This window comes from Stegodyphus dumicola, chromosome X1 (genome assembly GCF_044657685.1).
Source record: "Stegodyphus dumicola isolate Sdum_Otavi_A_Nest chromosome X1, ASM4465768v1".
Taxonomy (NCBI): domain Eukaryota; kingdom Metazoa; phylum Arthropoda; class Arachnida; order Araneae; family Eresidae; genus Stegodyphus; species Stegodyphus dumicola.
The window spans coordinates 237,480,193-237,507,732 of NC_140780.1; the positions used below are offsets into that span (position 1 = coordinate 237,480,193).

General features: G+C 32.8%; 1 protein-coding gene across 3 annotated transcripts in view; it reads right to left on the bottom strand.

The window, feature by feature from the left end:
• Window positions 1–1,822: 1,822 nt before the first annotated feature.
• LOC118181553 (putative polypeptide N-acetylgalactosaminyltransferase 10) overlaps window positions 1,823–27,540 on the bottom strand; it is a 185,451-nt gene continuing 159,733 nt past the window's right edge. For all 3 annotated transcript variants that reach the window (XM_085807218.1, XM_085807217.1, XM_085807219.1), the window contains 5 exons: window positions 26,264–26,492; window positions 23,803–24,024; window positions 18,560–18,670; window positions 7,290–7,433; window positions 1,823–2,026 (listed from right to left, as the gene is read on the bottom strand). In XM_085807218.1, coding sequence (XP_085663344.1) covers window positions 1,874–2,026; window positions 7,290–7,433; window positions 18,560–18,670; window positions 23,803–24,024; window positions 26,264–26,492 — 859 coding nt within the window. In that variant the 3' untranslated portion in view covers window positions 1,823–1,873. The remainder of the gene's footprint in view (window positions 2,027–7,289; window positions 7,434–18,559; window positions 18,671–23,802; window positions 24,025–26,263; window positions 26,493–27,540) is intronic.

The window sequence follows — 27,540 nt, forward strand, 5'->3', positions numbered from 1 at the left end:
GTTTTGGTTAATGAAAGAAAACCAAAGAAGATTTTCACTTTTATGAAAAATAGTGTAAAATTAAAAGTATGGTGAGAATTTGTTTTATGCAAGGATTTCAGTAAAGCATCTATTTAGTAGTAAAAGTTACGATATTTATTCTATTCATAATCCAAAATTTTTAAAATGTACAAATGCAAAATATATACTATTATGATGCTTAAAAGCAGATTTTACAAGGTATTAAGGCCTGATAGGTACAAAAATGGTAGATGGCCAGTTCTTAAACTTTGTGAGCCTGAAGAGCTCTATCAGCCATGTCATTAACAATCATAATTATTTTATTATATTTCTCAAAATTAAGTAAATAAAAAAATTAAATTTTCAACATCTTGCACAATCCTCCAGTTTAAGTTACAGATGATTTTTTGCCTCATTGTTATAGAGAATTTTTAGCTTTTTGCTGCACCATTTGTCCTGCATCTACCATTATCAAATCTTTAATGACTCAGGCCATCATCGTAACTGCAAACATCTTTAAAAATTGTATTTGCATAAACTACAAAAATGTGCATGATGTGATAATACAATAAACACAGAAATTGAAGGATTTTATGTGAATTATAGAATTTTATTAAAAATATTTCATTATGTAAATTTTTTAGTTACTGTTATATTGAGCAGATGGTACTATAGTGGGAAAGGTATTAACTTTGTTAAGAAATGCAAAGAATAAGAGCTAACAGATTTTTCAATGTATTATTTGGATAAAACATTTTTGATGAACACCATCTATTTAAAAAGACAAGAGCTGCTGCAACTCTTCAGTCATTCTGTCAGCTTGAGGATATGAATCACGGTAAAAGGACTGTTATGGAGGTGGAGACACAAAGAAGTCTGAGGCAGTGTTTTTAAAGGTCTTTCCTCAAAAGGAAATATGCGGTTGCATTTGTAGAAGAATTGGATACTCTACTGCCATCATCAATATATGAAGCAGGAAGTTGTCATGAAGTTTCAGTTTGAACTAGCATGTGAAAGATAAGGATTCCTAAGATTTTTTGAAATTCAGTATCTTTGGGGACTTAATGCTTGAATGACAGATAACACACCATCTCGTAGGCTTAACTGTAATTGAAAAATGCATCTAACAAAGTTGTTAAACATTAAAACAAGACAAACTTGTAATTTCATGAATTTACATATTGATTGTTTAGTTATGTAATTGATTTATTTTGTATTTAAGCTATTAAATGAGACATAACATTGCTGAATAATTTTTCTTCTTGAATTGAAAGGGAGATTAGTGCCGGATTCTTTCAAAATGCTTTGAGCATTTTTTCAAAATGAATGCCAGTATTTTGTTTACCAATTTTGAATTCTGACTCTTAGAAAAGTCAACATGCTGCTGCTACGTGCTAACTTTACCTGAAATCTTTTATATAGTTTATGATTATTTTTTTTACATGATACATTGTAAATTCTGGTATATGAAATATTATGTTAAACAATGAGATATAAATACTATTTTTACTATATAAAATGGAATTATCTATTTGAAGAAACATAGAACTTTGGAGATTTTTCACATTTTGGTTGAATCTACTTCATAAATTTTGTAATATTAACGTTCTATGCTGCACAGCTTAAACATTTTTGTTAAAAATTTTTTGTCTCATTAATTTTGTGTTTTAAACACACTTCTGGGGGGAAGATTCAGAGCATACCTGCAACGATATTTCCAGTGCAGTTGAATTTCCTTTATAAATCAGAAAATGAAATTATTTTAATTTTCTTTTCTAATATTTTGTAATACTCTAATACAAGTTTACTCAGGAGTCAGAGCTTGTAATATAGCACCAAATTTTTATGCAAATCAGTTACAGTGCTGTCATTTTCACCAATTCAAAATTGCTGTTACATTAACATAGTCAAATTTCCATTTTTGAGTCCTTTTACGTCGATCACATGGTTCCATAAAAATTTCTCTCCTTTCTGAATCACTATCCAGGCAGTTACCCGTAATTAGATGTATCAAATGCAAGCTACCCTGGGGGGGAGAAAGAAAGGTAATGAATGTAGTATTTTTTAAACTTTATTCCAATGCATATACAGGGTGTTTCAGCAAATCGGTTACAAACTTTCAGGAGAAATAGAGTACACCTAGACAATGAAAAATTATAGAGCAATACATGGTCGAAAATGTTTTTCTGGCACGGTAGTGATGACACAAATCGCAAGTAGGAGGAGAGATAGAGTATTGTAGAGATTTTAATTTAGAAAGCTATAAAGAAGATTTGGTTTGGGCAGATTTAGTCAGTGTAAAGAAGCTCCTGTAATAATTGAGGGGAGGATTATTATCATTTTGAGGATATGAACAGGGTGAGAAAGTATGTTTAGTATAGCAGAAGTCAAGAAATAAGAACAAAAATAGACAATAATCATCATCAAAGAAGGTGTTTGAAATTGTGTATCATGTATATTCCATGCGATTTTCCTTGCGTGATGCAGATCTTCCATGCGCCAGAGATATGAGGCCTACATCACGGTCCTGGGTCATAATTTTGAACACCTTCTTTAATGACGATCATTGTCTATTTTTGTTCTTATTTCTTGATTTCTGCTGTACTGATTTCTGCTGTACTAAGCATAATAAACATGTTTCCTCACCCTGTTCGTGTTTTTCCTTTCCTATGTTTTATGTTGTCAGTACTGTGCCAGGAAAAATCTTTTCAACCATGCACTGCTGTGTGATTTTTCATCATTTAGGTTTAGTATTTTTGTCTTGAAAGTTTGAAACTGATTTACTAAAACACCTTGCATATCTTTATACACATATAAATATATAAAGGTTTTTCAAAGTATAACTATATAACCAGTATCATAGTATATATTATGGGTGATCAATATGTTTGTTATTGAAACTGACTTTTTAGATAAAAAATTATGAAATTTTCGGATGCTCTACTAAGATTTCAATGAGGACGTTTGACTACTAAGGGTTCAATGAGGACATTAAGTTAGATATCAAATTCTTGATTTTTAGTATATCAGGTTAACTTTAACATTTAAAAGTGAAAAAAATATACATATATTATTCACGTATATTGGCAATATAAAGAATCTTTCATTTCCCTTTAATAATCTTTAAATTGCCAGACTGATAAATTGAAGTAGCTACTAGTTAGTAAATAGCACTGTTCTACATGAAAATCCTCCACACTGAACTAATGTGTGATTTCGATAATTTTTATCTATGATACACTGATTTTTAAATTGTCATATCATGTAGCAAAATCTAGAGAACATCAACATGTCCTGTAAACCTGCTGATTGGCGATTATTTATTGACTCTTCGAAGACAAGTCTAAAGGCAGTTTTATTGTTTAATGGAAATGAATGACAATCTTTTTCCATGGGTCATGCTGTAAATATGAAAGAAACGTATGAGGACATGCGTATATTACTTCAAAACGTAAATTACAAAGATCGTAAATGAAATATCTGGTACTGATATAAAAGTTGCACTGCTCACATGATTGCAGAGTGGCTATACTAAAAGTTTATTTTTATGCGAATGGAACAGCAGAGCCAAAAACCAACATTATGTCATTAAAAGACTGGGTGTTATGTAAAGATATGGTGCCCAATCTGAAAAACGTCCTCATTGAACCCTTAGTAGAGCATCAGAAAATTTATTTACCTCCTCTGCACATAAAAATATGTCTTATAAAATTTTTCGTTAAAGCCTTAAATAGAGAAAGAAATGCTTTTCTTTATTTGAGATGGAAATTTGCACATAAAAGTGAGGCAAAACATGAAGAAAGACTGCTTCTTGGGTCACAAATACGAGAACGTTTTAAAGATGAAAATTTTGAAACTACACTTTCGAGAAAGAAAATAGAGCATGGACTGCCTTCAAAAGGGTATGTAGCAACTTCTTAGGTAACAAGAAATCGAAGAACTACAAAGATTATCCAATCTTATAAGACGTTAGGTTGCAACATGTCACTTAAGCTGCATTTTCTTCACTTCCATTTGAAATTCTTCCATGACAATTTAGGTGCAGTTTCAGATAAACACGGCAGAAGATTTCACCAGCAAATTGTTCAAATGGAGAAGCAGTGGATATGACATGTTTGAACCCCAAACATGTTAGCGGAATACTGTTGGACCCTCAAATATGAAACTGATTCCAGCAAAGACTAGTCCAAAATGGCAACAAAATAGTTTATTTGATTATATTATATTTTTTCCTATACAAAATGAAGTATATTTTGTTAAAAAAAAGTTATTTTAATCTTTGAAAATTCACTAGATTGCTTATGGTTTTTGTTTCTCGTATTTTATATTCTTCTTCCCTTCTCTAAAAACTTACGGGTGATATGTAAAAACCGAGCTCATATTTGAATTCAGCACGTTACAATAGACACAACCCCCCCAAAAATGTTGGGGAGCTACAAAAAGTTTCAAAATGCAGAGCAGTGTAATCGCTTGTACCTTAGTTGTGTTTCTACTTTGCAGAACAGTATAGAGCAGCGGTTCTCAACCTGTTGACTAATGCGTACCATCTAAACAAAAACTGGAAAAGTTTACTACCAGCACTACATTTTACAATCATACTTTTTCAATTTCTCAATATAAATATTTAAAAAAAAATTTGGCATTTGCACAACCTATTGGCTATTTCTATTAAATATGCACATATAAAAAATATTACATTAAAAATTAGTTACCATTTAAATTATCAAAATTTGAGGTATAATACTTTAATTCTAAAAATTAGTGTGAAATTTGGGCCTATTTGTATTAAATATGTACATATAAAAAATATTACATTAAAAATTGGTTACCATTTAAATTATCAAAATTTTACGTATAATACTTTAATTCTAAAAATTAGTGTGAAATTTGGGCCTCTTTAAGAGAGATCAGTTTTTTAATGTATGGTTTTATTTCACTTCGTTTTAATCGTACACCAGGATTCACTTTTAATTTTGTTCTGTATTCATTTTAAAAAATAACATGGATAATAATCTTTGTTCATACGAATAGGTTGTGCAAAAAGGCTATAAAAATTTAATAGCTTTATTTGAAATGCCTTTAATTTTTTTTTTTTTTTTTTTTTGCTGCCTTTTCCCAAAAGTTAACAAGTGTGTGGTTTTTGCAATCTTCAGTTAGATTTTGATCGCAGGAAATTTCTATCAATTGTTCTTTTTCTTCAGGAGATAAATTGTGGGTACATTTGAACAAAGTGGATTTCCAATCCAATATTCTTTTTCATAATCCTTTGGAAAATACATGTTGAAATTACTTATCAATTAAAAACAATGATTTTTAATGTTGGATGCTAATTCTTCTTCTATTTTCCAATTATTGTCTATATTCAAATTATTATAAGTGTCTCTTATATGGAATCTGCCATTTCATAAATTCGTCTACTTACTTATTTGATAATGTAATATTATTAAATTCATTAGCGCTCTTTCGTTGAATAATGTTAAAACAATATCTTAAGCTGCTGGTAATATAAGGTTTTTTTTCCAATAGTGTGCACCTGCCCAATCTTAGCAATCCTTAGGCTTCCTAGGTAACTAGCTTCCAAAGCTTTTTCACTGGAAGTAACAAAACCTTTCATTGCTTGTTTACTATTTTTGAACTCGATAATTTTCCCTTAAAATATTCTTAAGGTTTATCCTTTAAATTGACATGCTTAGATTCCATATGTCTTTTAAGAACGATGGTTTCATACCTTAATTGGATAACACTTCAGTGCAAGTTCATTTTCATCTTCATTTCAAGTAAACCCAAATGATAAATAACTTTCATTATATTTTCCATAAACATTTTCTTTTCAATAGTCTTAGTGCTAGTAGTTTGTCCTGGATCTATCACCTGGGAATCATCACTTTTCCGCTTAGCCAATCCTAGCCATTTTTCCATTCTGAAAAATCTAGATTTGTTTTATTATTTTTTCACAAATATTTAAATGTACAATTTATTAAGAGTTCTTCCCCCCCCCCAAAAAACCCGAAGATATTCTCAAATCGCGTAAAAAGTAAGGCAATACAAAGCAACAAGAAGACAAAATACCTGCTGTTAGAGACAGCAAATCGACGTAAAAAAGCATTTCTAATTTAAAATAGAGCAATATGAGCCCGGAAATGGTGACGACATAAAGTGCAGACATGCTAATAAATCGATCAACTCTAAAAAAGTTAATGAGACTATTATCTTTTCATAGGAACTTATTTTAATTTCCTATTAAATATAGTATACATTTCTAATACTCCTTTTAAAAACATTATTATGTCAAATTTTGTTATATGGATGGCTAAACGCATATTTGCGAAAATAACGGATTATTTTGCTAGTCTGTGAGCGGTTATTAACCTTGAACAAAAGTCAGATCGCATAATTTACCAGTGTTAGAGAAAAAAGTTAAACAGGATGTTTGGGTATATAATGTTTGAATTTAATAGTTAAAAATAGTTTGTTTCTTTGCGTATCACTCATTTTTCTCTTGCGTACCACCAGCTGAGAACCGCTGGTATAGAGTAAGCACAGCTATTATTTTATACGCTGACACTAGGATAAGAAAGATTAATTTTCATCATACCTTAAATTTTGGATTATTGCATCAATACAACGCATGTACTGGTTTCTATCTAAAAAATGCTTGTTTATTAGGCACATGCAATTTTTATAACATCCATCTTTATCATAACATTGTAGAGACATTAGGCTTTTTTTTTTTTTTTTTTTTTTTAAGCAGGAGATGTGAAAAATGAGCAATGCCCTCACCGGGACTCGAACCACGGACTTCTCGAATATGCGCCCAATGTACACCACGAAAGCATACGAAGAAGGCGGGAAAAATACTTTATATACTCCTCCTTTTAACGGCGACTGGGGATTATGGGACCCAATCATCATCCTCTACCCTTTTTAGTTCGGGCGCCAACATTAGGGGTTTTTTAAAGCAGGAGAGATGTGAAAAATGAGTAATGCCCTGGCCGTGACTCGAATCACGGACTTCTCGCATACGCGCCGAGTGTGCTGACCACGAAAGCATGCTAAGAAGAACACCACGAAACTACATCACGAAAGCATGCTAAGAAGGCGGAAGAAATACCATATAACATCTTTCTATAACATTTTGGGGCATGACTTTTGGTTTTACAACAATTAGTTGCACCCAAAATGTATGTAATTAAAGAAAAACTGCTGGTCATTAGTCAAGAAATGAACACGATAAATCTTTCAGTTTTGAAATCCTTGTAATAAATTCACATTTTAATTCAAAGTCTTACTAGATCATGCTTCCACAGCTGATTGCCTTGCATTCCATGACAATTCCAAAGAACTACTGGAGCTCGCTTTTCAGAACTCGAGACATCAAAGCACAGGCCTCTCTTTTGGGGACGGATGTCTTTATGCCAAGAAAGAACAAATTGCTAGAGAAAAGAACTTTAATTATGATTTTTAAAAATAATAAATTGAAGTTTATAATACAATATAATATACACTACTCGACATTGAAAATGCAACACCAAGAAGGAGTGGTCAGAAAGTGATGAAATTCGGAAAAAAAGACAGAGACAGCAAGCAGCAGTAAGTGATCTTTATTTCAAAATGATAGTCAGAATACAGAGCGAGAACGGCGTCGGCTCAGTAGGATGTAGGACCACCGCGGACAGCGATGCACGAAGAAACACATCTAGGCATAGAGTCAGTAAGAGTGCGGATGGTGTCCTGAGGGATGGCTCTCCATTCCCTTTCAACCATTTGCCACAGTTCGTCTTCTGAACGAGGCAGGGGCACAGTCTGTAAACGGCGTCTGATCACATCCCACACATGTTCGATTGGTGACAGGTCAGGAAAGTACTGTGGCCAGGGATTTAATTTAAATCATTGTGCAGCTGCAGCAGTCCAGCTCTCAGCTATAGATAACATTTTGAGTGATACCCCAGATATTATTGCGCTGCAGGAACCGTATTATATAGAAGGCAAAATGGCACACGTTAAAAGTACATGGAGGACTATTAACGCAGATAACGGAAGAGCGGCCATTATTATTGTGAATGAAAATTTGGAGTTTTCCGTAGGGGCGGCATCCGATTGTATTGTGACAATCACTGTAGAAAGGGAAGGCTTCAAAATGAGTATCACCTCTGTTTATTTCTCACCGGCGGAAGACCTGAATGAACACCTTGGTGAACTAGAAGAAGGTTTTAACGTATATGCAGAAGATTTTATTATAATTGGTGATTTTAATGCTAAAAGTTTTAACTGGGGGGGGGCTAAGATTTTGGATCAAAGGGGGATTTTAGTCAACGATTTTATTTTACAACATGATTTACAACTTTTTAACGATAGTGATTCTAGACCTACCTTTTCCTCGCCGGTGGGTGTTGGATGGACTGATCTCGCGCTTGGGTCGTCGACACTAAAAATGAGGAGCGCTGAAATGGAAATTCTAGATGCTGAATCACTGAGTGATCATAAATACAGTTTAGTGAGACTGAAAGATTTCCAAATTGAAGAAGATTACTTCTTTGCTTACAGCAGAAATTTAAGAAAAGTCAAACATATGCTGCATAATATTGGTAAAAGCATTGAATACTATAAAGATAGAATAATTAAGTGCGAGACTTCAATGGAAATGAATGAGTGCGTTTCTCGACTGGAAGAATTATTAATCGATAATATGGATAAGTACCTAAAAGTAAAATGTAAGAAAAAACAAAGACAAATTACTAGTTGGTGGACAAGCAAAGAAGGATTATTCGTGCATTAAGGAAGAGTTCCCAGGTTAGTGAGATCGACGATAATGTTAGACTTAAGAGAAAAATTGAATACAAAAGAAATTGAGCTCTTTACAAAAAGAAAATTAAAAAAACTAAAAGAAATTATATAAATAGGATCTTTCTACTAAACGAGGAGTATTATGATAATTATTATCGAACTGCAAAAGGAAGATTAGGAAGTCATATGATTTTGAAACAGTCACAGGAAGTGGGGGTCGCCTCTGTGGAGGAGATTTATAGGAAAATTGTGGAAGAAGTCATATATGGAAAGCAGGATAGTGATTTAAGTATCGCGGGGAGGTCAATATGGAAGATGATTACAAAATTGAAGATGCTTTTACCTATGAAGAAATTTCTTATACTATTAAGTGTTTAAGAGTTCATTCTGCCCCCGGATTAGATAGGATCGGGGTTTGGCTTATTAAGAAATTATCTGAGGAGTTTCCTTCATTTCATTTGATTTTATATAATAGATGTCTTTATTTGAGTGTTTATCCAGATGCTTGGAAAATTGGTCAAATGATACTCATTCCAAAAGGTAATGGAGGATATAGACCTATTTGCCTCTTAAAGACGTATGCAAAAATTTATGACAAACTAATTACAAATAGAATTCAACACAAATTAAGAGAAATAAACTATATTAGTGACAGGCAATATGGCTTTCAACGAGGCAAGTCTACGGATTTGGCCTTATATAACGTTTTATTTCATTTGAAAGATAAGAAGCAAAGACATCATGTTGCCTTGATCTCTTTCGATATCCGTAGAGTGTTTGACTCAATTATTTGGCCGTCCCTGCTATCTGAACTGAAGAAAATAGGGATCACAAAACAACTATTTGAAATTATTAAAGATTATCTAAAAAATAGGAAGATTGTTTTCAAAAATAAAAATTATTCTGTCCATCTTGTTTACGATATTGAAAGAGGATGTCCGGCTCCTGCAGCGCACCCCTGTTCTGGAGCCTCATTGTCAATAAAATTTTTATTAACATGACTGGTGTTGAATTATTCTGCTTTGCAGATGATATTTTGGCTATTGTCTATGATGACTCTTTAGAGAAACTTGAAAAAACCTTTAAGAGTTTAGAGGAAAATTTTATGAACTGGAGTAGAGAAGAAAATATAGAGTTCAACAATGAAAAAATAAATGCCACTTTCTTTCCTAGAGGTGGTAAGGCTACTAGAAAACCAAAGTCGAAATTTAATGGTATAAAGATTAATTTTAAAAGTCACTTTAAATATCTTGGAGTGATTATTGATGAAAAGCTAACTTTTATTGAACATTTTAAGGCGATTCACAGAGATATAGAGAAAATTTAAAAATATTCTAGAAGTGCCTTTGATTCACAAACTTTAAAGTTAAAAAGCACTACTCTTAGAGATATTTATTTAAATGTTATTAGGCCAAAAATTTTATATGGTATTAGCATGTGGGGCTGCCGGGCAGGGGAATTGATTAGACAGAACTAAACTGGATTCATTGCAAAGGGGCTACTTGCAATCACAAGGGATTTCCGTACTGTTTCTACAGAAGTTATTTGCTTACTTGCTGGCATTCCGCCACTCTCAATTTTTTATAAATTTTATTATGCAAAATTTTTACTCAGCTATGGTTTTAAAAAGATTTTAACATTTGAAAATGGTGATGTTTTGAATACTAACGCCTTGACAAGAAAATATTTTATGAATATACATCCAAAAGATTTCAAGGGCATACCGTACGATAAAGATTATATGAATACTGGCATGATTGATATATACACTGATGGCTCCGGATATGAAGGTGGAACTGGTTGCGCTTTTGTTATTTTTTATTACGGAGTCGAAATCTATACTAGAAAAATACGATTAGAAAGAAATAAAACAGTGTATCAAGCTGAAGCGGTTGCAATTAGAGAGGCACTGCGGTGGAGTTATAAAAACTTAAAACAGTACTTTACAATACATATTTATTCTGATGCTCTCTCGGCCCTACAAGGCTTGGCAAATCCAGAACCAAGCAATAGACTTCTTTTGGATATAAAAAACATTTATAACAAAATAAGAGAGAAAAATGCTATATATTTTCATTGGGTTAAGGCACATATTGGTGTTATCAGGAATGGAAGGGCGGATATGCTAGCTAAAGAGGCTGCCCTGGGAGAGGGTGATATTTATGAGGCTATTAATGATTCCAGAAGAATTACCTTGAGAAAAATGAAAGCAAGTATAATTGAGAAATGGGCTAGGGAATGGAATGGTTCAAATAAAAATAAGGGTTACTTGAGGATTTTGACCATAAAAAGAAAAATGGATCTATTTTATAATATAGATACTATTCAAGTTATCACGGGTCATGGTAGATTCCCGGCCTATTTAAAACGATTTAATCTCCAGGGCAATGATCAATGCTTGGCTTGTGGGAAGTACGGAAATGCAGCTCATTTTATGGAAGAATTTAAACTGACCGAGAGTGTGAGGACGAGATTTGGAAAAATAAATGAACAAAATGTAATTGAAAAAAGAAAATTCTTGAATAGCTATGCAACAGAAATTATGAGGATTGTGAATGAAAATAAGACTATCATAGGAATAGGACTTTAAATATTTTAATATTTTATTTATTTATTTATTTTTTTTTATTAATATTATTTTGTTGTTGTTTTTCTGCGTTGGGTGTGCTGCGTTAACCATGAGGCCGATTACTGTCGGCCAGGAGGGTTGCAGCATACTCGTAAACTAAACTAAACTAAACTGTGGCCAGGGAAGCATCTGTATACCTTGCAGAACATGTTGGCAGATGCGAGCACTGTGTGGTCGGGCGTTATCCTGCTGAAAAATTGCATTAGGCAGCCCCTGAAGGTAGAGGATAGCCCCGGCCGCAGTACATTATCCAAGTATCGTTAGGCTGTCATAGTGTCCTGAATACGAACTAAAGGTGACCTGAAATCGTAGGCAATAGCGCCCCAAACCATTATGCTGCGTTGTCGCGCGGTGGGGCGTTCCACAGTTACTGCCGGATTAGATCTGTCTCCACGTCCACACCACACACGTATGCGGCGACTGTCACTGGATAAACAGAAGCGTGACTTATCTGAGAACACGACGTTTCGCCATTCTGTCATCCACATCGCTCCAGTCCGCCACCATTCTAAACGTTGGCGTCTATGCTGTGGGGTCAGTGGCAGTCTTCTTAACGGACGCCGTGAGTGCAAGCCACTTTCAACCAATCGACGGAAATGGTTCTGGTCGACAGGGGAACATCCAGGGTATCTTGCACATGCTGCAGAATTGTGGTACAAATGACTTGCGGGACCGACACAGCTTGTAGGCGGATGCGTCGATCCACGCGTGCTGACGTCACTCTGGCTGCACCTGCACCCCTCCTTCTTCCCACATTTCCTTGTTCCAACCATGTTCGCCATAGCCGATGCACCGTGCTCGCTTCCATGTGGACCAACCCGCCCTTCTCAGTCCAATCACCATACCCCTCGTAAAATCGTCTATCTGCTGGAAGTGCCTTTGTTGACGGCGGCCTGGCATTCTCTCCTATTACACCTATCCTCCGGCACAAAAACCAACTTTCTTCGATAATTCGTCTGGCAGAAATAACGACACGAATTTTGCCCATTCTGCACGTTCCTTCCCTTATATCTTACTTCACGTCCGTCCGAGAGCTGCGCATTTCACATAATTCGCACAACTCAGTGACCTGTGTCTATTCTAAAATTTGCATAAATTTCTGATCACTCCTTTTTGGTGTTGCATTTTGAATGTTGAGCAGTGTCTATAGAGATATAGGATAAAAACTAATTTTGTGAGAATTAAAGGCAAAGGACAAATAATGTGGAAAGTAACACATATTAACACACATAAATTAATGTTTATAATGCAATGTGGGATATAAGATAAAAAATAATATTGAGAGAATTTGAGGCAAAGGACAAAAAATGCCAAAAGTAACACATGGTGTTCTAAAATTTCCTTTGTTTTATTGATATAATTTCAAGAAATTTCTGAAGTTTTTTTTTAAGAATAATTCATAAAATGTAATACCTGGACAAAATGTAACACGAATTTAGTACTGTTATTAAAACTTTGCATGACTTCATTAATGAATAAAGGAAGCAGAATTAAATGCTAATTGGTAATTTTTTTTATGATCCATATGGGCAGTTTAACAGGTTCAAGAGTGTGACATTTGTGCACTGATAAGCTTTAAGTCACTTTAGTCTCCACCAGTACTATACTTACAAATATAGGATATTCTTGATATAGTTTAGTATGTTATGAAACATAGAACGTTAAAGATTAGACAGCAAGGTATCTAGGGCTGCCTCAATGTTTACCTGCAGGTATGTGCACTTAATTGCATAGCATATTGCGCAGACGGGAAAGTGATTAGTGACTGACTGCTGTATGAAAGGGCCCGGATTCAAATCCCAGAGAAGGCAAGTATATAAATTGTCTTCATAGCAGGAAAGGGTGGCCCACCTATTAGGTGCCTTCATAGTGAAGTGACCACTGCTTCCGGCCTTAGTAGTGGCTTTTGCCTATAATGGCTAGTTCCCGCCATTGGGGGGGAGGAAACTTGCATAGCATATACAGTTCACTGCAATGATAAATAATAGCTTGATATTAACAGGAACCAAACTAGTGTTATCTGTGCAAAAATATTGAACAAAAAACATTAATACAAAAGTATATTCGCTTTACTTTTGTTAGAAGGACCATAATTCTCATATGTGACATTAAATGATGCTTTCTGACGAAAAACGTCTATCTTTACTTCCCGGTCATTTCCTTTTATTCAGAATGAATTTAAAATCTATTTAAGTGCCTCTGTAAAGCAATTAAGTGGGCAAGAATTTAGTTATGTTTTTAGCTAATTATAGCTATTGTTGCCTCCATTCTGAGAGAAAAGTCGCTTGAACAGCTTGGTCTCGCACTCTGCACAGGACGTCTGAAATGAGGTTGATCTGTTTTTGGACTTGTGGCCACCAAGTTTCTGGGCCTAGGCTTTGAAAACCTGCCGAAACGTTGGGAGAAAATCATAGATTTGGGTGGTATTTACTATCCGCACTCAGATATTTTTATAATACTAAATATAATTAAAAGATCATATGCATTATTGACTGACAGTAGCCAGCTATCATATTTCTAATTTCATTTTGCAACATCTATCTGTACGTTTATTACTTGTGTGTGGGGGGGATTTATTTCACTTGTCAGATAGTAACATCAGAACTAAGCCCACGAAATTCATCGGGGCAAGGAGGACAAGACTGTGCCTGCCGTTGGCTTTGAGCACCATACAGGTGACAGTACGACTTTGCTCAGTTCCCCCCCCCAATTTTGATGAAAAGCAGCCCGGGGTGGTCAGAGAGTCTGCCACCCCTCTTCCCTTATCACCAACCTCTCGACAGGCCTTTCGGCTCGCCGCATATTTAGAGTGTCCCCATGCCGCACAGACACTATACATTTACAAATATCTATACCTTTTCCGAGATTCGAATCTGGGCCCTTCCGCACAACAGCCAGCGTCGCTAACCACTATCCTGGTTGGGCGACCGTTTATTACTTTTAAGAAAATAATGTACGTACAGTATTTCCTGATTATTTCATTTTCTAGTTATGATTTTACAAAAATGGATTTTCCTGCTTGTGTGCATGATTTGTCTGAACTTGTCTATTAGAATTTCAAGAAATTTTAATTAATAGTGTAAACACTATATCTGTATTAAATGGTCAACTATTATGCTTCTGACCTAAAACATTTTAGAGTATAATAAAATTTGAATTCATGAAAATTTCATCTCTCCACTTTTCTTTGTCTCAATTAAATTTATGATACTTATGTATGCAGTATTTTTTAAATATATAATTGTGTATACTTAAAAGGTTCAATTTATGAAGCATTTTTATAATTCATTATTAAGAGAATAGTATGCATTAATATGATTTGATGGTAATTATATCTTTAAGATTTCGTATAATTTTTCTTCCTTGCATGCGTGATTTCCCCACAACCAACGGTCAGAAGTTAAAAAAGTTTCACCAACTGTTTACACCCCAAGTGAGTTTAACAAGAGCAACTACTACGACTCTCATCTAAAAGTTTTAGAAATTACCTTTAATTATGTTGAAAAATAATTTATTTCTGAGTTATGAAAACAAGAAAATGTATTATGGAAAAGTTATTTTCTATGAAAATATAATTCTTATTTTTAACGTACATCATTTTAATTGTATATTCATTATTTTTCTATTAAAAAAATAATAATAATATTAAATTTAAAAAAATTAAAGAATACTCATTTATTTATATAATACCGTGCAGAATGCAATAATATTACACTATTACGTAGAGAATAATAATGTTATTTCATAAAAAATATTTTAACATTTGGAATATAAAATAAAAGTAACAAATGTATTATTAAGGATATCAAAGTAAGTGTGCAAATTTTCTGGCTCATAAACCAGTTCTAAACATATAGAACTTAAAAAGTGTCGTATTTTGTGGATATTTTGACATTTTAAAGATACCTAACTCCTTAAAATATTTATCATACGCGTTAACACATATATAACAATAAGTTATAACACATACATAATAATAAGTTGTAACACATATATAATAATATGTGTATATCATTTTGTTGAATTCTGTATTTGTGCAGTCAAGTAGCTTAAAATTTTGTTAATCAAATTAATAATCAAATTCGCTCTTCGAGTTATCGAAAAATAATCAAGATAATTTAGTGTTGGGTAGAACTGCCACTAAGCTATACAAACTACTATTACTCATCCAGCAATGAATGTGTCTTGTGCGCAAGTGCCACTAAACCATTTGGAAGTATGCCTCGTTAAAGGTCTGAAAAATTAATTCGAGTTCTTAATAATTATTCTTGCAATAAACTGAAAGTAATTAGTTTTGTTATGCAGATAGAAAATTCGGAAGTTTACAGAAATTCTAATAAATTTTAATAATTTCTTTCCATACAGAATGTCTTCTTATGATTCTAAAAAACGGTCTTAGCCACACTCTATTTTTGGTGTGAAATTATTTGCAGGAACAAAGACAAAGAAAAAGACATTAAATATGTCTTTTACTTTAGTAAAAGACATTAATATTTGTATATACATTAAGATTTAGTAAAAGACATGAAATGTGGAAGATGGGTTTTAGTAATGTATATGTTGCTAAACAATACATTACTAAAACCCATCTTCCCACCTTCCTAGCCACAGGAGATCCAAGATTGGCATCACCATGAGCTGTCATGTCAAGAAACAAATATGCAAATCGTAAATAATTTAAAGGAGAATTATCGAAGAAAAAGGCATAAAACTGGATTGCATAACTGAAGACAAGCTAGGAGAGTGACACTAGACGGGATGGTATGACTGAAGGCATTATGCGTCAATCAGGCACTAAAAGAGCGACTGGTGAGCCCCCAGGGATAAATAGTACCAACAAAAATAACAAGTACTTAACAAACTAATTTTATTCTTATTGTATTATTGTATTAAAGTTATTCTTATTGTATCTTTTGTAACTAATTATTGATTCGATTTTGTGCTAGATTAGCATTTTAAATATAATATAATAGTATAAAACATCAAAGTAATTGGCATAAAAAACCTGCCTCCTTAAGTCACACTTTAGGTGCTGTGAGTAAAGCTATTTTGTCAAAATTAAGGTAACAATCTTACAGACATTTATTTAATTGTGATATAGATGTAAGTATAAATTACAAAATTATTTAAAAAATATCTATTATTATACTAAATCGGAAGAGAAATATGCTAATGTAAAATTTACAGTTAGGCAAAAAATCAAACGTAGATTAGCAGAAATTTTGCCATATATGTCATAAATGTTTAAAACTATGTCAATGTAAAGTCGTTTTTTGATTAAATTTAAATAGCTGCTATTATAGTTATCTTAGAAGCAGTATAAAAATTTTCTCAGTTAGCATGCATATAAAGAAATGATTACAAATATACGTGCATTAAAAAAAAACCCCTGCAAATAAAAAATAAATAAATAAATAAATAAATAAAAAATAAAAAAAAGGGAACTTCATGCTAAAAGAGTAGCGCATTTTATCTACTATTTTTAAATTGAGTAAGTATCATTAAATTTTTTAATGGTTCAAAGTAAAGTGCATACAGCAGTAACATTGTCTCTTCCAAATTATAGCTATCTTTCACACGCAGCTCATTTTAAACGCTGGTTCAAAAACGCTAATTTTTAAGCTGTGAATTGCATCTCCGCGCTCAGTGTCAGCAGGTCCATGGTGTCAGCATGACTACGTCATCACTTCTCACTTTTTGCTTCAGGGGTAAAAGCTCTATGAGCTACTCCTTCTCTTCTAATTCCCGGGTGCGTATTGGCAGACCGCACATTGAGTTGAACAGTGTTAAACGAATGTCGCATACTGCGCATGCCCAGAAAACAATTTGGCGAAAATTACTATGTTGGCGCGATTTGAAAAGAAGATAAATACGGTATATGGTAGATGTATTGCCATCTAATTGTAAACAAATCTGGCGTTTAAATCTTCGTAGAGTATAATGTAAATTAATTACTGTGTTAAAATACTATTTTTTGCTGTACTGCTCAAACAACTAGAAAGCTGAAATTATTGCGAAGTAATGTGAAGCAGTGTTTACATTCAAAATGTGAAATATAATACTTATGAAATTCTGCACATTCCTTTGGAACTGTACAAATTTTCGTTCAGAAAGAGACTGAAATTTAGGATATATTAGTTGAAAATTTATTCATTATACTTTTAAGCAATAAAAACAATTCAGGATTTAACATACGTTCCATTCGTACATACATAAAGAAACTCTGAGGAATATAACAAGTGCTTGCAAATAACACTGAAGAAATTTTACAATTCCTTAATGCTAGTTATTAAATTCTTTGAAATGAGAAAATAAAAGCGCGAATATACTCTAACAAACTAAGCGAGATACTCCAGTTTACAATTACTGAATTATAACATGTAAACAAATTACATTTAAATAACGAATTATTACGAACATATGTTAACAAATATTAAATGCACTGTTATTGACAAATTAAAATGAAACATATATTAGAAAAATAAGCAAGCGCAATCGGTATGGACGTTAAAGTAACTAATAAGCAAAGTTCCACAACATTGCAATTTTAACCATCACTCGAACACACTCGACAGCCATGGAGATCACGAATAAGCTAACGTAGGGTTGCTTAGTCGCCAATATTTCTCCCCGCGCCAAAGGTACACCATCAAGCATGCGCAGTAAGCGAAATTCGCTTAACACTGTTCAACTCAATGTGCGGTCTGCCATTACGCACCCGGTGAAGCGTTGATGCTATTTGTGCTTGTGTTGAAAAGCAGCATCTGTTTTTCATAAACTATATATAAAAATACGCTGTTGAATTTCTTATCTGCTACGTTTTTCCTAGCTTATTTTGAAATTCTTTATTCTGTTGCATTAGTATTTAACTACGTTTACAAATTTGAAAATGCAGTATAGCATGGCTTTACGTTTAGATTACGGCTCATCATATTAGTACCTGTTGTTTTAATAGGAATAATTTAAATTTTACGGGATTTAGAGCCTTAGAAGTCTTTCTTACAGGTTTAAATTATGTCACATCGTAAAAACATTTTCAGCCATCTATATTGAATAGATGGTTCTAGTTATATCATTTTATTACTTTTTATACCATTCACTTAAATATTAGTATCATCTTATTTATGAAATTCAAAATATTCTTACCTGTTCACCACTTTGATTAGGGTTGTCTTTAATGCACTTTTCGAGCCCAAATCTTTCGTTTTGTTTTTGAAACTTGGTATCAATACACAAATCTGAAGCAACATTACGAATCTAAAATGAAAAGAGATAATTTTTTTTCAGCGTGTTCGAGATATGTATTCAAAGTCAGTCACGAAATTTGCCAATACATAGCGAAAATTCAGTTTTGAAGAAGCGAAAAGGTTTAAAAACATTATTTAGTGACAAGAATTATTTGTGAAAGAGAAACATTCAACAGAAATTGTCCAAAAATGAAATCTCGCTATATACATCTGAAATTACTGCTATATTCTATGCTCTCGATTTTATAACAAAGCAGTTGCGAGGAAATTTGATCATATACATCAACGCTTTTAGTGCTGTAAAATTCCTTTACCAAAGTAACGGAATCTAACCTGCTTTAGATTCCATTAGGGATAGTAAATCGCATGAGATGTAGTATAGTTATTTATGAATACTAAGCCATGCTTTTCACAAAATGTACTGTATCCTCTGTATCTGTGCAAAGGCACGGAGGATACAGTATACTTTGCTGTTAAGCATCAAGCCTTGGTGGTATTAAAGAAAACGAGTGTATAATTATCATTGCAAGAATGCGCATGGAAATGTTTAAGCACCAGTTCCCCTTTGAAATATCGAGATGAACAGAAAATTGTGCACTTTACGTTATAGAATTCCCTCCCACTCGGAAAAAAGACGATAGTTAAAATTTTTAGTGGTTCAGTTTGCCTTCTTTTAGCATAAAGAAACGATTAAGGAGAAATATCAAAAGAGATTCTGACAAATAGTTGAATGGCTTACGATATTTTATGCGCATTTTTGCATTCAATTAATTACTATTTCACTTGACGCTTACAAGGATTATCGTATTTATTCGCGTATTTTTTCCTTTTACCTTTAGCGCAAGGTTCTGAAAATTTTTTAAGTATTCGTGTAATTTTCCTGTTCCTCAAAATGCTCAGAAAGCGAATTTCCCTAAATTTTATAATGAATTTATCCATGTAGTGATTGTTTTCGTCTCATTAACTGATTTGCTCTTGCAGTTTGGGTGCATAAGCTCTGATTAACGAAGTGAAGAGCTTCAAGAAAACAGGGATATTCTCTTGAGGATTCTCAAAATCATTGCATAAAGTAAACCAGACTTAACAGATAAACTGGTATCACATCTGTAAGCTACCCTCAACAGCGAGTCGAAAGAAACATTTCTCAGAATTTCTATTTCCGTTATATTTGATATTACTGGTTGATTTATGCAAAAACCAATTCTTTGGAAAAATCGTACGAGCGACAAAGCTTCAAGTGAAACATTTTCTGTTCAATTTCGAAAAGTCCCTCTTAGCTAGCAGGGACACAGGTTTCTATGAGACATAGTTCGGCTAGGACCCCTGCAGTGGTAGGAGACGGACAAGTTAGTTTCTCGAAAAAGTTTCTTCTAGCCTTACTCATTAGCATTGTTAGATGTGACAATCCCATTACACACACGATGACAGCAGTGAAAATGGCGATGACTCGTAAACTGTAACAAATCACACAGTTTAAACAGCACTGAATAATTTGAGGTCTATGGGGTAGCTGTGGATAACAATAAGATCAGATGCGATTCATAATACAGGGAAGAAGAAATTAAAATATCTTATTAGATATTATAATGTTAGTGTTACTATGTGTTCTTGTTGGAATGTAGGTTGTTTTAAAATGAATAATATTGTCATAGTTACCAGTAGTTTATCCATGAATACCTTTCATTAGTCCAGTTCTTACTGTAACCGTGTCTTTCAGAAATTAAATTATTCGCATAATTTCCCCCTCTCGGTTTGTGTCTGATTAAATTAGTTAAAAAAAGGGGGGTAATGCTTGAGTAAATACGATTAAACCGTATTAAGCGAGAGAATGTTGTATATATCTATGATGAGTTATTAAAAATATTGTCTTGTAACAATTTGCGAACCCTTAAGTATATTTAAATCGAGAAGTTTATAAGCTGTAGTTTTATATAGCTGTAGAAAGACTCTACAAATTCTTTCGTTTTTATTGATTCATCGATGTATTCTAATGCATCAATGTTATTGAATTAATTACTAAATTCTTTTCAAACAGCGCGAACAAAAATCAGATAAAAGTGGACGTCGTAGAAAGTCTAACGCAATTTTATCATCAAGAAACGAAAAATGACTTGAACATTAAAATGATATTTCTATGACAAATGTAATTGGAACAATATTAAAACTGGAAGATTATTTTTTTCAAATATTGATGACACATGATATTTTTTAAAAATGAGCGTGGTAATTTAGATGAGATGACAGGAAAAATGGAAAACCTGTAGTACATAGGAATAAAATGCATAACGTGATGAACTTTCTCCGAGTCATTTCATCTTTACTTTTCATCATTCATGAATCTCGTTGATCGAGGAAATAAATATTTTTAAATAAAAATTTAAAATTCATTATTGAGGTATTAAAGAGGTAATCTTCTGAAGAAAGAATTGGAAGAATTGGTTAACGTATCAATGACCCTGCAATGACTTTACGCTTATTACATGTTTACGCTTCTCTTTAATGATTTAATTTTTATCTTAATTTATATGATTTTTGTTTTGTAATTATACCTCTTAAATTTTTGCCTTTTCAGTTGTCATTTCGATTTAACATTCTGCCCCCACCCCATGTGAATAGTCCACATTTTCTTTTTCTGCATAAATAGTATAATGACAAGTACTGCTCTTAAGGAAATTTTTTGATGAGTTTAGATATTTGATATTACTACCCTTATTTTTATACACCTGTGATACTCTTTAAATCGAAAATATGAGCATTGGAAGTTTTCCCCATATTATTACGTAAGCAGAAACCAATTTCTGCATCCCTTCCCTTAGGCGTAGATCTGCGACCCATTAACGGGCCTCTTTGTGATAGTTAATAACTAATAATTTCCCCTGATTTATAGAAAAATCTTTCCTATTGTTCAAAGGAAATCTTATTTTCTGAAACTGAATATGATCCATGTTAATATAATTTTGAAGTTTTTTTGCTTGGTAGAAGCGAATAGGCACAGACAAAAATTTAGTACCTATTTGAAATAAAATAGGTCAATTACGAGGGATTTAGGTTTCAAGAATTGTTCTACGCATATACTCCTTATACAACCAATCATCATTTGTTCAGCGGTGAAAGAATGGAAATATATAGTATTTTGTTTTATTTTTTAAAATATATTTTTCTCTTCAGAATATAGAATTCTGAAAATGTAAAATGCATAAAACTACTTTATAAAGCAGATGAATTTTCAATAGCGATTACGAATGAAACGAAAGAATTATACGAACGAAATTCATTAAACATTAAAATTTTTAAAAGGGAAATTTCTTGATAACAAATTTCAGTATGCATTCAATTTTTGATGTGTTATATAATAAATTATATTTTTAATTGAAAATTTACAATATGAAAGGTCCATAAGAAATACATAATATTCCTTATGCAGATAAAATATTTGATTCCTAATTATTCAAAAAATAATATCGTAAAATGTTGCTGTGGTTTTCGATTAATTTTTGATGGCTGTTAGTTTGAGAAATTCTGTGGTAGTGTATGGTTTGGTTTGGCCGTTTACTCCTAAACTGCTTAAGAATACAAGTGCTTTTAGTTTTCTTATATTCTTGTAATTATCATATATTTCGGTTCCATTAACAGTTGATTTGATACATGTTTCTAGAAATGCATCGATAAGATTAGAAATTATACTTAGAAATATATATTTTTTTGTTATAAAATAGTTTCTTAAATTCGGACAAATAGGCTACATGTTTTATTGGGATATTTATGAATTTCATATCTTGTTTGTAGTAAATTTTACTTTAAAAAAAGGCCGAACATACTTAAATTATTGCCAACATATTTTTGCTTAAAAATAATTAATAGAAAAATATTAATGAACTCAATGAAATTTAATTGCTGTCTCTTTTATACTATTTTAATAATTTCTTCATGAGATTCAAACTAATGATTTCATGAAATTTTCAACATGACATGGGGGAAAAAGGAATTAAGGAATGAGAGACAGTATTAAGTTCATTTTTATATCCATTAAATGCAATTGGCTTTTATGTTTTCTTAATTTTTGGTTTCCTTTTCAGATCATTCCTCAAAATATGCTTTCGAAATTGATACCTAAAGTGAAAGATTATGTTAAAAAGTAATAGTTCTCGAAAACAAAATCTTTACAATAGTTTAAATATTTTTAACAAGAAAATTACAAGTGTCTGCAAAATGCATAAAGAAATAAGACTACTAATTCAGAAGTCAAACAACAAAAATCAGCGTTATATTTACAAAACTTTCGCAGGACTAGTTTCGATGGTTTTACCGAACCACCATCCTCAGCTGCAAAACCGCAACTGCGAAAGTTTTGTAAATATAACACTGATTTTTGTTGTTTGACTTCTGAATTAGTATTTATTCGGCGTGTTATTGTGTCTTAAATAAGACTACTCTTATTTTTCAGTAACAACGGATTAAAACTTGAGAATTTTTACATTGGAAGGGGATCAGAAAAAGGGAGAAACTAAATATTTTAACAGGAAGTTTAGCTGAAATTAATTTTGTGACTAAATTAAAGATTTATAATTACAAAGATACATTTTCAACCGGCGCTTCAGCTTTCATTCAGACATAATAAATTATAGAGTGGAAGAGAGGGGGGGGGAGGTTACCATGCCATTCGATTTTAAAATCTTACTTTTATAAAAGAATTTTAAATACTTATTTTAAACCAGTCTATATGTATTTATATGAAATAATATTTCAGCTGGGATTCCTATCTAATGAATTTTATCGAAGCGTAGTATGATCTGGGATGTTATGAATTGTATTTGAAAACAGATCCGAAAAAGAATTTTTTTCTCCTTACGTTACACGTTTTTCCACATTAGAACATTCTTCTAGCTCGAAAAATAATTAAATAAATAATAATAATAAACTTAAGGGAGTAGTAGATTCTATTCCTGAGAATTTTCTCAAGCTGCTTATAACTTATTTTAATAGAATACAGGTTTAAAACTTATTAAGCAATAAATACACTTGATCGGTGTAATTAATGATTTCCGCGTACAGTTTTTGAAGCATTTAAATAGACAACCAAGGGAAGAGAGTTGAAAGATTCGAATGCACGATTACTTAGTGAAATTTATGAAAGGTACTAACCTCTCCTTTTGCGTAATCAGGAGGTTCAATAGGTGGATATTTTCTTGGTTGATCAAATGCAACATTTTCCATGAACCATTTAAATGATCTGCAGCCCAATCTCTTTCTCAGATTCTTTTGTTCGGTTAAGTTTCCAACATCAAAATTTCTGTAATGCGGTTTTCTCATGTATAGAAATTCTTTATACTCATCCATCCAAACCTCTGCCACTCGTTTGTAATTCTGCAATAAAAGAGTCAATAAAAATCTTCTCTATAATAAGACACTCTAAGAAAATGAATAAAATTCTTTCCCTTTCAGCTTCCACTATGTATGGCGATGTTTTTAATGCAGAATTATTATATAAATAGGATAAGGAGAAATGTTAGACAATGAAACAAATACCTACAATGGTTTTCTATTATATATCTTGCATTTGTTTAAAACTTTAATAATAGTAAAATGTGAACTTTTAAAAAAATTGATGTAATGCTTTAAATTAATGTCAACATAATATGATAATACCTGTCGGTGTAAAATGCATCTTTCAGAGAAGCTGATATATTATTTGGCAGGGTTCAAGCATCGAAAGTTTGAACATTTATTCGACATTTTGGACTTGCCATTAATTCTTGCCCACTTGAGAACATGAATGCTTGAGTTGAACGAAGCTTTTAAATAAACCTGAACTATTTGCCATTTTATGTATTCATATAAAGCTAACAGAAGAGAAGCACGCTAGTTCTTATTTATCCAGTCTATTTAAATGGTATATTTGTGAAAAAATAACGCAGGTTGCTTTTGAATTTTAAAATAGAGGACCTGGGTCAGATATCCTCAAACCTCAAAATACGCATACTTTTCAACAAAATAAAACATAAGTTTATGTTAAATTTTGTCTAATTTAAAAGTCAGCTGTATGTTTGGGAATTAGTCTCATCTAACTTTTCTTAGCAGTCACAAATTCTTCATTATGTATAATAGGTGAAGAACTGCCGCTGACTTTTATGCCACCACTATATTATATTACCTCCGGTTTTGTTTCTATCGATATCTATAATATAGAACTGATGGATGGATAACTCGTGCTCTAGATTTTCTTTAACTGCCAGCGGGTTATCTTATTTTTATTAAGAACGATTTTGATCAAACAACATAGTTAAATTCCATGCCAGAATTCCAGATTATGAAAAAAAAAAAAAAAAAAAAAAAAAAAAAAAGAGCTATTTTTAAACACAATTTTTGTTACTGTCACTTTCGTAAACAGTAACAGCTACAAAAGTAGGTTTTGAATAAAATAATTCAAACAAATCGGGTTTATTAGCACTTAAGCTAAAAATGGGATGACAAATGCGGCTAACTTATAAGGTATTGCTCCCGCCTTCTTGGCATGCCTTCCTGGTGTGGTGGTCTGCAGGCTGGGCGCGTATTCCAGAGGTCCGCGGTTCGACTCCTGGCGAAGGTGTTGCTCATGTTTTCAAGTCTCCTGTTTCCAAAAATTCCTAGTGTCTCTACAGTGGCGCCCGAACTAAAAAGGTGTTGGACGATGATTCTCATCTCCCAGGATTTGGCGATTGGATCCCCTAAAAACCCCAGGCGCTCTTTAAAAGGGGGAGTATATAAGGTATTTCTTCCGCCTTCTTGGCATACCTTCGTGGTGTGGTGATCTGCACGCTGGGCGCGTATTCCGGAGGTCCGCGGTTCGATTCCCGGCGAAGGTGTTGCTCATTTTTTAAGTCTTCTGCTTCCAAAAAATCCTAATGTCTCTACAAACTATGTTTTTATTGACCACTTAATATTCACAAGTATGCAGCAGTCAGTGAAAACGAGAATTCCATTCGATTGAATTGAATGAAAGAACACTCACTTGCAGTCGCAAATTCATTTGCTGTTTGAAATGGTAATTTATAGCTTTTACCTCGGGAAACCAGAGACTGTTGCAGTATGTTATATTAAATAAATACAGTACTTGCGCGAATTTTGGAAAATAACAATTATTGAATTTGTATGAGAAACTGTTTCAATATACTGATTTAATTAGAAATCAGTTCTTAAATTATACATTCCCATATAGATGCTACACATATAAATGTAAGAGAGCAAGGGATTCATATCTCTTTTAATATTTAGGTGCACTTAAAGAGTTTCTTTCAACATTTACTCTCATAGGCTTGTTTCAGCACGAAAGAGACATCCAATCTTCCTTAAGTTACTTTCGTGACCAAGAATAGTTCTTCTTTCCTTCTAACATGTTTTCTTGGAAGTGCCTCGTTTTGTTTCTGTTCTTTATGCCACTTTCTCTTCAGTAGCAATGGTCTACAACTTCGACTGATTTTACGGTAGACGACAAACATAAGTCGACACCGTTACCTTATCGTGGGAAAAGTCAACTGCTGCTTGGAACTTTCGTCGGAGGAAGCTCAAGATGAAACAAATAATAACAATAAAAGAAGCAATAGAAGTTTGTTTTGAAGTTACTTACTCTTCCGACAAAATCTCCTATTCCGGGATTTGGGAAAGGTGCAAATTTTCTATACACGTGACCCACTCTGGAGCAAGGAACGTCGAGCATCTGCCCTCCGCATTGCCAGATTTTAAACGAAAGTTCGTACTGTTCGCCTCCCCAAACGTCCAGTCCTTCGTCGTATCCACCAAGATCCCAGAAAAATAATCTGTCTATAGCAAATAATCCACCAGCCATTACAGGACTCCTAGAATAAAAATAACTAGTAACTGTATGTGAACAATCATTTGATTCAGAGTTTTAATATAAGGGTTGAAATCTTGATCACGCGAGTAAAATACATTATAATTATTTAGAAATTAATTATAAAAATTACTTGAAATGTTTTCAGTATGGGATAAGCATTCAACAGAACTAATTTCCAGAAATGTTAAACTTAAATTGTGATAAACCCGAAGCTGTGGTTTAAATATGCGTATTTTGCATTAATTCATAATGCTGGATTTTTTTTTAAAATTAAACTTCAAAATTTGTAAAAAATCGAGGCTAATGATACACCTAAATAATTCCTAAAAATGTTTTGATTGACATAAGCAATTCGAAATAATCTTAGAGTAGTTCGGATAATATATAATGTAATAGTAATATAGCGGAATGAAAGTGTAAAATGTTAATGTATCAGTTTCTATGAATTTAAAATGTAGCCAAAAAGAAGCAGTTCTACATAAAATTATTTTCAGCATCGAAATGAGTTTATGAACTGGGAATAAAAATTTTTGCGTAATACATTTGTTTAGTTAATATGGTTGAACTTCAAAATCAGGAAATTTTTTCAGTCTGTTAAACCGGAAATTAAAGAAGTTATTTTGTTTTATTTTTTGAAGGCTGTATTGTTCATTGAAATGGATTCAGTAAGTATCAACTTATCCTGAGAATTAGAAAATTAGTGACTCTTTTATAAGAGCAAACAAGTCAGTAATTACCTACAATGTAGCTGTAAATGTTATTTCAATAAAAATTGCAAACTTATATCAGCACCATTCTTCAGCATATTCCTCATTGCTTTAAAGCATACTTTTCCCATCATTGATCAAATTTTCTCATGCCCTCTGGAAAAAAAAAAAAAAAAATCTTTTGGCTGAGCAGCAACCAGCAACTAGGCATGCACCTATGGCGGTCCCGGGGCTAGCTCGCGAACTCTGGTCTGTTGCTGTTTGCTCGTGTCAACAATCTATTAGCACTGATGGGTAGTGCGGCGCTACGAGGTCTGCGTGTCCTTAATAAGTGACTTTGGA